Source organism: Prosopis cineraria, unplaced genomic scaffold (genome assembly GCF_029017545.1).
Source record: "Prosopis cineraria cultivar Desert tree isolate PC_DT_omini unplaced genomic scaffold, ASM2901754v1 PC154, whole genome shotgun sequence".
Taxonomy (NCBI): Eukaryota; Viridiplantae; Streptophyta; class Magnoliopsida; order Fabales; family Fabaceae; genus Prosopis; species Prosopis cineraria.
Genome location: NW_026555481.1, coordinates 9 through 10,848, shown reverse-complemented (window position 1 = coordinate 10,848; position 10,840 = coordinate 9). Strand labels below are relative to the sequence as shown.

Genomic DNA, 10,840 nt, shown 5'->3' with positions numbered 1-10,840 from the left:
AGCTCAGCAATCATGATCCCCCTCGATGCTTCGCTTTCCCTTATTCTTCTGTTCTTGTTCCCTGTTATCTGGTATTTTCCTATGATACAAAATAAAGAAAGCTATACTGTCTTATCCAGTCCCGCCAACATCGGAAAAGAGTCCCACGGAAACGCATTGTTATTACGGTGCTATTACATGTCTCATTAATTTTAGGGATTCAAAAACAGCTGGGAGAAAGGAAACATTTTCGAGGTGCATTGAATGGGTATAGTGTATTATGATTTCCGAAGAAACATGCGATGAAAGAAAAAAACAAATAGTGACCTCCCACCCAAACTTCACATCCGTGGTTTTGTTATTTTGCTTTTCAACCATTTGAGAGTGCCTCTTCACACAATGGGTCATATCATTTTTTCACGCCCAACTGTTTCATCAACATCTATTCTTTGAATGCTTTCCTTTTTTCGTATTAAAATCATGCCAAATGCCGAGTCATTCCCCTTTCATATGATTTGAATGTAATTAGCCATCACCTAGACACGATGAAGGTATTGTTCACATTAAAAACAATGACTTTAGCAAGTTCCGAAAACGAATAATAATGATAAAGAAGAAGCTCTGGCATTGAAGTTTTCAGTATAGAGATGAAAGACATGGATGATGCTGTTTTTGAGCGTCTGTGCCTGCCTTAATCGACTAGTATCCCTTTTTCATTCGGTCAGTAATATGATTGTTGGCTTGAAAAGGTAACTACACCTTACCAACAGGTGAAAACACAAAAGCGAACATCTTTGAAGAGCATTGCTTACAGAGCAAACCATCCCAATCCCTTACACGTGGGGCTTGGAGTTTCTAACTTGGGCACCGCATATTTGAAGTTGGGGAATTTATAAGCTCGGAAAAAGAAAAGAATAAATACGTTCGTGACTCAGCTGAGTCTGAAGAAAGGAGAAACTCAGACCAAGGTAGCCGTTTTCTTTAATCAAAAGAAAGATGCCCCATTGCACTTCATTACAGGGGTGTCTTTAAGCTTTTCTCCTTTTCTTCTCTTACATCTCTCCCTCTTGCTCTCCCCCACCCCACCCACACCGACTTTATATATACATGTTTCTTTCACTGTACTTTCTACATAGAGAGAGAGAGAGAGAGAGAGAGAGAGTCCATTAGAAAAGGATTCACTATAGAGAGAAGGGGAGAGAGCGGGAGAGAGAGATAATGAGTTCATCTTCAGGTCAGAGCAGTGGGTATGGTCCCTCTTTCAAGATCTTGTTGATCGGCGACTCTGGTGTGGGAAAAGGTAGTCTAGTCGTCAGCTTCTTATCCGGTTCTCTTGAACTTCTTGCCCCAGCCATTGGTATTTATCTAAGCTCTCATTTGCTTATTCATTCTATCAAGTTCCTCTGGAAATCTCGGACTTGAACCTATCATGACATGACTCTGACATCTTGATTGCTATTTTCCACCACCAACCTGAAGTTCTGAACAGAACAGCCAAGGGATTTTGTGTGATATTTCTTATAGATTCGTGTCAAGCAAACAGTATCTGCTGATTTTCTATTTTAAATTTACAATCCACTTTCTGAGTTGGAACTTTTTAAGTTCGTTTCAATGATAAGGTGGCAGACCAACATCGAACCCTTAAGAAGCACCTTTCCGTTTATGAAATGATCTAATCTAACTGCTCTTTTGTCTTCATCATCTGCAGCCGATGAGTTTACGAAGCAGCTCACAGTAGGTGGGAAGACATTGACATTAACAATTTGCGATACTGGTAACTTGTGCCCAAATCTTGTGCTTCCATTTGATTCATGAAATCAGGCTCTTTTTTCTCATCAATAATACTTCCGCAACTAGACTTGTGGAAGCAAACAAAAAGAGTGGAATGTATTCTCTCTCTTATTTATATCGTGTGGACCATGTGTCCATTGACACAAGTGACTGTTCAGTAATGCTTTCCCTTTGTGAAACGTTATATCTGTTTCGCAGCTGGGCAGGAAAGGTTCAGAACTCTAACAAGTTCATATTATAGAGGAGCGCAAGGAATCATTCTGGGTATGCTAAACTAATTCCAAAATCTATCTGCATATTGAGTTCTGGCTAGAAGACTCTGTAGAGAATTGCTTTATGGAAAATTTGGTGGGTGAGACTTGTTTTGAGCTACGTGACTCTCGATACTTTTATTGGTGGTTTTCATGGCATCTGTTATGTTGGAATGAGGCCTGATATATGATGACCAAATTAAGCATTTAAAAGGAATCATTTCCATTGTTGGGAATTATAGTTTAATACAATGCTTATTGTTTGCTCTCATTTTAGTGTATGATGTCACAAGGAGATACACATTCACAAACTTATCAGAAATATGGTCTAAGGACGTGGAACTCTATTCAACTAATCAGGATTGTGTGAAGATGCTAGTTGGAAACAAAGTTGACAGGGTAAGATTTTTGCTATGATTTTGTATTTATTTATGCAAGGTATGGGAAGGAATTGGTTATCACAGGGAAATATTCCGTCAGTAAAATTACAGGGAAATATATTAATGTAGCATGATGAAATATAAAGTTTTGAGCTCATCTCCATTTACAAGGGTAATGAAAGAAAATTCAGGTTGTCTACCCTGTGTCTCTGCTCAGTGAGGCACAAGTCTTGTTAATCTGTACTACTACGACAGCTTTAGGAAGAATAGACAATGGTGACATAGGCAACAAGCTAAGATCTTAATAAGTGAAATGAAAAGCAGCTCACTTCACAAAGGGCAAAGCCCTGCATGTTTAGGAGAATCATCTTTTGAAATCTAGGCTGGTACTGCTTATTTCCAGGGTTCTTTTACTAGCATAAATTTTTTCCTGACGTCTTCTGTTCATTAGTTTACTTGATGGTTATTTATTTGTGTTCAGGATTCTGAAAGGGTTGTGAGCAGAGAAGAGGGCTCAGCCCTCGCCGAAGAGTTGGGCTCTTTGTTTCTTGAATGCAGTGCTAAAACTCGAGAAAATGTGGAGAAATGCTTCGAGGAACTTGCTCTGAAGGTACATTTGGAGACTCAGATTATTCTGTACATCGTTTTCCCCTATGCATTGATAACAAATCGGCTGTTGTTTGATAGATAATGGAAGTTCCTAGTCTTTTGGAAGAAGGATCCACCTCAGTTAAAAGGAATATTCTAAAGCAGAAACAGGAACCCCGATCATCTAAGAACGGTGCTTGTTACTCCTAAAATGCATTTCGGGGGACAGTGAATCTTGAGTAGCACAGCTTGGAGCCTTGGACATATCATGTATATTAATTAAGCTTCTTCCTTCGGCCAAAAAACAAAAGCTTCATCCTTGGCTTCTGACTCGTCATTGTCTGCCCGTCGCATTATACTTTGCACTAACAAGTGAAAAATTCCTCCAACATTATGCCTATTATCTTGTGTAAATGTGCTTGCCTTTATGTTCTCCATTTTAGCTCACACCTGACCAATAAATCAATGCAACCTTGTAGACTTTGTTAATGTTGAACAGATGAATGCTCGCAGGATCACCCCCTTCATAGATCGTGTGTGTCATTAATTAAGTCGCAGTTTGGTGTCTCATGGTGCTCATTGAAATCTATATTTTATATATAATATAAAAATTTGACATAGTGTGAACGAGCAATTAATATTAAAACACTGGCTATTCATATGCAAGCGTTCACTTGGATATTCTTGATTTCTTCTTGGGGCAAAGACGCGAGAACGATATTGGCTTCCCAGTAATTGGCATCGCTATGACATTGTTCAACGCACAATGATCCTCTGAATTATTTTTTTGGGTGAGGGGAGGTTTAATGGAAGCATGGCATGTGGTGGGGCAATGATTGGGAATGGATGGACGGTGTTGTGTAGAATTGCCAAGACGGAAAGAAGGAAGGTGCGTCAAAGTGACCCCAACACATCCTGAATCCATGTGAGATGAGGCATACATAACAGTGTGGTTGGAGCAGAGCAACAAAATTTGGATTCAACCTTGTTAAAATGTCGTTGAAATATTTTTAAAATTAAGAGATATCTTTTTTAAAAAGTTATGTCTTTATAAATTAAAGAGCTATGCCCGCATAAATTTTAAAAAATTTATGAACGTTATATAGAGAGTTATAATCACCAATATTATGTGTTTTTAAAAGAACTTTTGAATGATTATAAAACTAAAAGATATCAATTAGTAAAAGGAAATGTATTTCAAAAAAACTTTATAAATTAAAAAGAACGTTGTTTTCATGAAAGTTTATTATAAATAGGCATTGATCAATATTAATTATTAATAGGAATGTTTATGAATCAACACAAAGTTATTCATAAACCAATATAAGGGTTATAAATCAATATTGATTATAACTTTTAATGAGAATATTATTATTTAAAACGTATCACTTTAAAACATTACTTAAATATTTATAAATACTACTCACCATCACTCATTTGAAAAATCTAATATTGACATCCATTCAGCTATTAAAATTCATTATCTTTAATTTTTGACGAGTGCATCAGAAATAAAATTAAATTATCACTTTGTAAAAATCATAATTAACTTGACTTGAAGTTTGGTAGTACAAACCATATTTAAGGGTCTCTATTGTATCTCCAAAAAAAATTGACATCAACTTAACCCACAGTTAAAGATTGGAATAAGTGTGAGGAAATTAAGACTAAACGAAAGTATCGTCTATGTTTTATGTTTTAAAGATGACGTGCACAACTTTTTCCCATATTTCTATTTCTGTTGATTTTGAGAGAACCATCCCTGCCAACAAATGTGGTGAGAGATGGTGCAACTTGGGGAGAAGGCGGTGAAATGAATTGAAATAAATGTCAAACCCATCGTGGTTATGGGGTGGCAGTGGCGTTTTCGGGCTCTTCATGCCTGACTGGGTGTCCCTCAACATGCCAAAGTGCACTGGGCTGGGACCACTCGCCTCCGCATAATGCTACATCAATTTCACGCCCCATTGTGCTTTTTTCCAATCACCTTTTTTGCGTCCATCTCCCAACACCACAACATAAAGTCAATACCCTTAACCAAAAAAAAAAAAAAAAAAACCAGGAAAGTGAACACAATCATCCCACGCCAGGACAATAAATGTTACTTTCCTTGTTCAATTTTTCCTTCATTTCTTGAGTCATAACTGGCTAATGATGTAGTCCCACACCTTCCACTTTATTGGCTCTGCATGTGGTGATCTGATGACATGCGGGTCAATTCTAGAGGCCCATGTGTTGCGGCTGGGGCTTGTCAATGTGCGCTCTTCTTTCACTTTCAGTTCATTCAGATCATGTCGATGCTCCACTTTAACTCGAGTTTCAACTTCAATTATTTAACCTTATTGGTTTCATGAAAAAGCTGGACCACCATTGTTGTCATTGAAGTCGAACAGGACAGAATTCATGAAGGCCTCGAATTGTGCTGAGGAGAGGGATTTCGGCAAGTGGTGGTCACCCCTGGGACACTGACTCTCTTGAATAAGCGATCGATAGAGTTGGAAGAAGCAACGTCTCTCACCTGCACCACCAACAATTCTTTCACAAAATACTATCCCAAGTAGCCAGGGACCGCCACGTTGTTTTACTCTATCCCGCGCGCGTGAGCTGATGAATATGTAAATTACTTTATCAATACTTTAGCTATGATACTCTTGTGCTTGTGAATTTTTGTGTTTTTGATCATTCTCCACTTCTTATGCTTGCTTCTCATACAAGAGGTGGCCATTGATCAGGGAACCACCTCAACGCGTGGCTCATGATATTTTTGTAGAACTGTCTTGTGAGCTTGCATTATATTAATACATTTTCTCTACCTTATTATCAAAAAATAGTTCATTAGAATAACTCATCATCTCAATGTCAATATTTTGTTTTCGCTGACTCTCTCTAAAGATTTACGAAAGCTTTTGGACTCGGATAGACATAGAATTTGACTTCCCTGGCTTTTCGTTTTTTTTTTTCAATAAGCCTGATTATTTTCTTAAATATTTGTTTGCCTTTTATCTTATCATCTCATGCGCAAGCGGTATGGATGGGAGAAGCTTGCAGTTGCAGGAGCCGGGGAGAGTTGAATATGATTATTTTAGATAAGGCTATTTGCGTATTTAAGCCATTCATTGAACAAGAGCAACCGGCTGACAACGAATTGCTAGCATTTACAATACGTCTTACACCTATCAATCATCAAGTGGCTTGTAAAATCTAAGATAAAATCTACTTAAAAAACAATAAATGGTACAAACTAGTTCACAGTTTGGTTTGCCCTAAATACTACAAAGCCTGGTCATCTGGTGCCGAGGCCTGCACAACATGCCAGCCTTCAAATCTTTACACACACAACCCACCCCCTATATATTTACTTTCTTAAAAGAAACAATTGCAAAATTAATGCAAACATTTAGTTTCTATCAAATCTATTATATTGTAAGAAGAAAACTTATATAAAGCAGGGCACACGTCAATTCAATTTTGCTTGAATTCCAGAAAAATGTATACACAATTAATTTATAACTGCATTAAATACTTCAATCAAAATATCATAAATTTATAATTTCTAATACTATATATTTTAAATATGATTGTATAATTCAAAAAATATAATTGTATAATTTGGTGATGAAATTGTTCAGCCATCATGATACCATTAAAGATCATACATCTATTGTATTTTGATTAATTAAATAATTGTACGTAAGTCTGATTTAAGTAGAAATGTTTTTTGTATATCAATAGAAATTATTAAACATCCTAATTTTGTTTTGCATTCCGTTTTTAAAATAAATATAATAAGAAAACAAAAAATAGAGAGTAGTTAGGGAAGACAGAACAGAGCACGGGTAACGAATTAAAACCGAAGATAAAAGTCAGAAGAAATCCAACAGAAACATGAAACAAGATCTCTCCAAGCCAATAGGTAATGGACATTATGAATTTCGGAGGATTTCTGCGGGTCTTCCTGCTTAATTTCTGGAACTCCGATGCCAACTCTTTTTCATCCCATTTACTTATTATATAATCCTTTTATTTTTATATACAAAAAAATTATATCATACAATTTTAAAAAATTAATTCATTATAATAACTAAAAACAATTGAATTAATATGTTTTATATTAATTAACATTATTAATTATTTTTTATTAATATAAATTATAAAATATAATTTAAAAAATATATAATAAATATTTATTAAAGTAAATAATTTTATTTAAATAAAAAATAAATAAAAAGTAATAGTTTTTCTTAAAATAAAAACAGAGTGCAACTCTGAACAGCGAACTGTAGGTTTCGGGTTTCCAGAGCGCTACACAAGAAAACGAGAGTGACCAATTAATCAGCCCACAAAACAAACAGTCAGGCTGCAAGTTGCATACTTTGAAGTCAAAATCACTCTCTCACCATTTTGTCCTTTCCTACCCACCAAACCTCCTTCTTGGCCTTTTGCCTTTCACACTACACTCTTCTACCTACTTTGATTCCGATTTGCAGTGCATTTTCTTAGCTTATTCCTAAAGTTTGAACCGTTAACTATATGTCTTCATGACCAGAAATAAACGTGACAAATTAATAGATATTCTGACTGCAAGTTGCAGACTTTCATGCCGAGATTACTCTCTCTCCATTTTGTCCTACTTCTTATCACGGTTATTGGGTAGAGTTGAAAATGAAAGCTGACTTAAAATGTCGCCCATTTAATTCTATCTTTATAAGAGTTTAAGTTTAAAAAATAATATTTAAAAAAAATTAAACTTTTAAACCTGACCATGAAAAAAGGCTCGAGCCGTTTTTTTAAGCTTGTTCTTATTTTTTCTTAAAAAATAAATATTTTTAATTTTTAAATTAAATTTAAATTTTAGAATATATCTTTATATTTTAAAATTAAAATTTTTATTATTTATTTTTAATTTTTAAACATTATAATTTATATTTTTTAGAAAATATATGAAATATTATAATTACAAAATTTAATTTTAAAAATTTTAAAAAATAAAAATTAATAATAAAGGCTTACAGGCCTCAACCTTACCTTTTATATAAGAGTCAAGATTTAAAAAATTAAATACTTCAAAAAAATTGAATTTAAGAGCTTAGGTTCTAAAAGATTGAGTCTATATGAACCAACCCACTCATTTTTAACTTTATTTTTGGATGCGGTGTATTTCTAATTTACTATCAACTTCCTTGTCCGCGTGCGGATGAATGAAAGGAAAACTTTTCAGAGAGAAATCTATGTAATCGTTTGATCAAACTGACAGGCATTTTTCCACTATTCTCAATTCAAAGCTACGAAAGACAAGTGATCAGATATTCTAATCCGTAACATACAAAAACATCGAATCCACGTTACACATTCCACCGCCTTCACTTTCTACTGTTTTTATCTGAATCTCCTTTGCCGCCGTTCGCGTTAGCGTTGAAGGAAGCATTATTTGCATGAGATTCTGCCTCTAGCGAAACAGTGCCACCTGGAGGAGCAGCCATCACAGTGCGTGTTTCCATTCGGTACTTACTGTACATGTCGCCTCTGTAGAATTTTCTAGTCCTGATCACCAATATGAAGGAGATCAAGCACCCTATAACTGTCGACGCTGTGATTATGAGAAAGGCCATCCTGTAGCAGTGAACTCCTATGCAACTTAAATCTTCCCCTGCTTTCCTTGTCGACCCTTTTGCCTGCAATTGCTTCGAAGCCTCCTTGTCGTATAAAGAGCCTGTCACTCTCACGTTCAGTATGTAAGCTCCCACAGGGCTCGCCACTGCTCCCAGATTGAGCAGAGTGGAGTAATACTTGAGGCCGAATATTTCAGATATGATGGCGAATATCAACGGCCACTGTGCTCCGAAGCAAAATCCGGCAATCACGGAGGACAAGTAGAGAGAATTGGGGACACCGAAGGCAATTAGAAGATGTCCGACACATGACAAGAGCATGACTAGAGAGAGCATCAAAGGACGAGGGAATTTGTATTTGGTCAGGAAGATTTCAGAGGTGAAACCAGAGACTACTCGTCCCAAATAGTTCCATATGCTCACTAAGGACACGAAGGTGGAGGTGCTCTTACTCGGGTATCCCAAAGATTTTGCGATTTGTCCCATGTTGTCAATAGCAGTCAGTGTCCCGCCGACACTGAAAGTTGAGGCAGTGAACAGAACCACCATGTCGATGCTGAACAAAGCTTGCAAAATGGAATAGTCCTCTCCCCTGGTCGGTGGTTTGAAAACGTTGCTCAGACAGGAACTTTGCTTCTCTGACTTGGTGGTGGTGGAGGAACATTCTAGCTGGGTCTGAGGTGGTTCCGTCATTGAAGGTGGAGCTTCAGTGACGACCATCACTCTCAGAAGCATCGGTCAAGGCTTGGTTTTTGGCTCTCCAGAGGCGGAGTTCCTCCCTGAAAACCACGGCAAGTGGGAGAAAAAGTAAAAACAGAACCACAAGGCCATCGAACGCGTATTCAATCCTCGCAAAGCTCAGCCTGTTCTGCACGATGATCAATACCATGAGGAACCCGGCTAGCCCAAGCGAGATATAAAGAAGATTATAGAAAACTTTGAGCTCCTTGGGTTGCCGAGTGGTGTTCATTATCCGGATTGTTGGGAGGAAAATGGTGGAAAAAGCTGGGAATCCAAGCAATGAGCAAGATGAGAGATTGGTGTCGTCGCCATAGAAGGCATGGTAAAGCTGAGTTATGATGGCGCCGCTGAGCCCAACATAACCCTTGAGAAGCCCCAAAACGCTGCCGCGGCTTCCGGGGAAGTTCTTAACGCATGTGACCAAAGCACCGGTATTGGCAAAAGTCTGGGAATTAGCCCCAATGCAAATGTAGAAACACATTTGCCAGAGTCGGGGCTTGGCAATACGGCCGGTGACGGCGAGCCAGATCATGAAATAGCCGAAGAAATTCATGATGGCCCCGATGGAGAGGACCACCCAAGGAGGAGTGATCTCGTTGATCAACCCGGACAAGATGCCCGTGTTGGCACCCAAGTCTTTGAAGAAACTGAGCAGGTTGAGAGTGGTTTGGTCGTAGCCTAACGAGGTCTTGACGTCGTTTGAGTATAAACCGAAAATATAGGTAGCGCCGGCGACTGCCATGATAAGCAGAGACGCGAAGACCATGAACCAGTGGCCGGTGATCATTTGGTGGGTGAAGCTTGTCATTTGTCTCCAGCCACCACCGCCGGTAGCGGTACTGACCTGTGTAGCTACCATTGTTGCGACGATGTTGTGGGGTTTAAGGTTTGGAGCGAGGCTATGTAGAGGAGCGAGAATGGAGGATGATCCAGATCCAGATCCACATGGAGTCTCAACGCAGTTTAACTATAGGGCAGACTAAGGGGATGGCGTCCGTGGATAGGAATCTCATGTGGGAGGACATATAATTACGTCGGCCCAGAAAATGACAAGCATTACGCGCGGGCTTACTGTTGTAGTAAGTTTACCAGTAACTAGTGCTTGCCGGGTCCCAGAAGAGGCTGGACAAGATCGGGGATAGACATCACAAATTCACAATACGACTGCTGCTGGAGGAAACCGAAGGGAACGTCGCATACGTTTAAGTTTGTTGTCTGTTTAAATCATTGACCAGAAACCAAGGAAGAACCTGGAGCCAAGGAATTTAGAAATCAAATATTAAATCATTGTATAAATGAAAATACATAAATATATCTTGAAATTTAGAAATCACTAAATAATAAATTATTTTTATTAGCGTGAACAATGCCATATAATTTTTTTGTGTGAAATCACTTTAAAATTTATAAGTATAAAAAGAACTGATCACTTATTTAAGTTTATATAAATGGATCCAACGACTTAATTACCCCATCGAAAAAACGAAGAGACAATTGCTGA

General features: G+C 37.7%; 1 protein-coding gene and 1 pseudogene across 2 annotated transcripts; one reads left to right on the top strand and one right to left on the bottom strand.

Moving 5' to 3' along the window:
• The first annotated feature begins 945 nt into the window (after positions 1-945).
• LOC129295618 (ras-related protein RABC2a-like) lies at positions 946-3,556 on the top strand. Of its 2 annotated transcripts, none has more exons than XM_054934153.1 (6): positions 946-1,279; positions 1,688-1,753; positions 1,969-2,034; positions 2,299-2,420; positions 2,883-3,011; positions 3,089-3,556. In XM_054934153.1, exons 1-6 carry the CDS (start codon positions 1,198-1,200, stop codon positions 3,197-3,199), a joined length of 576 nt encoding a protein of 191 aa, XP_054790128.1. In that variant the 5' UTR covers positions 946-1,197; the 3' UTR covers positions 3,200-3,556. The 2 variants fall into 2 exon arrangements, with proteins under 2 accessions (XP_054790128.1, XP_054790127.1); XM_054934152.1 differs by having other exon boundaries at positions 948-1,336.
• A 4,644-nt stretch (positions 3,557-8,200) lies between these two features.
• LOC129295619 (protein NUCLEAR FUSION DEFECTIVE 4-like) lies at positions 8,201-10,319 on the bottom strand (annotated as a pseudogene).
• Positions 10,320-10,840: the final 521 nt, after the last annotated feature.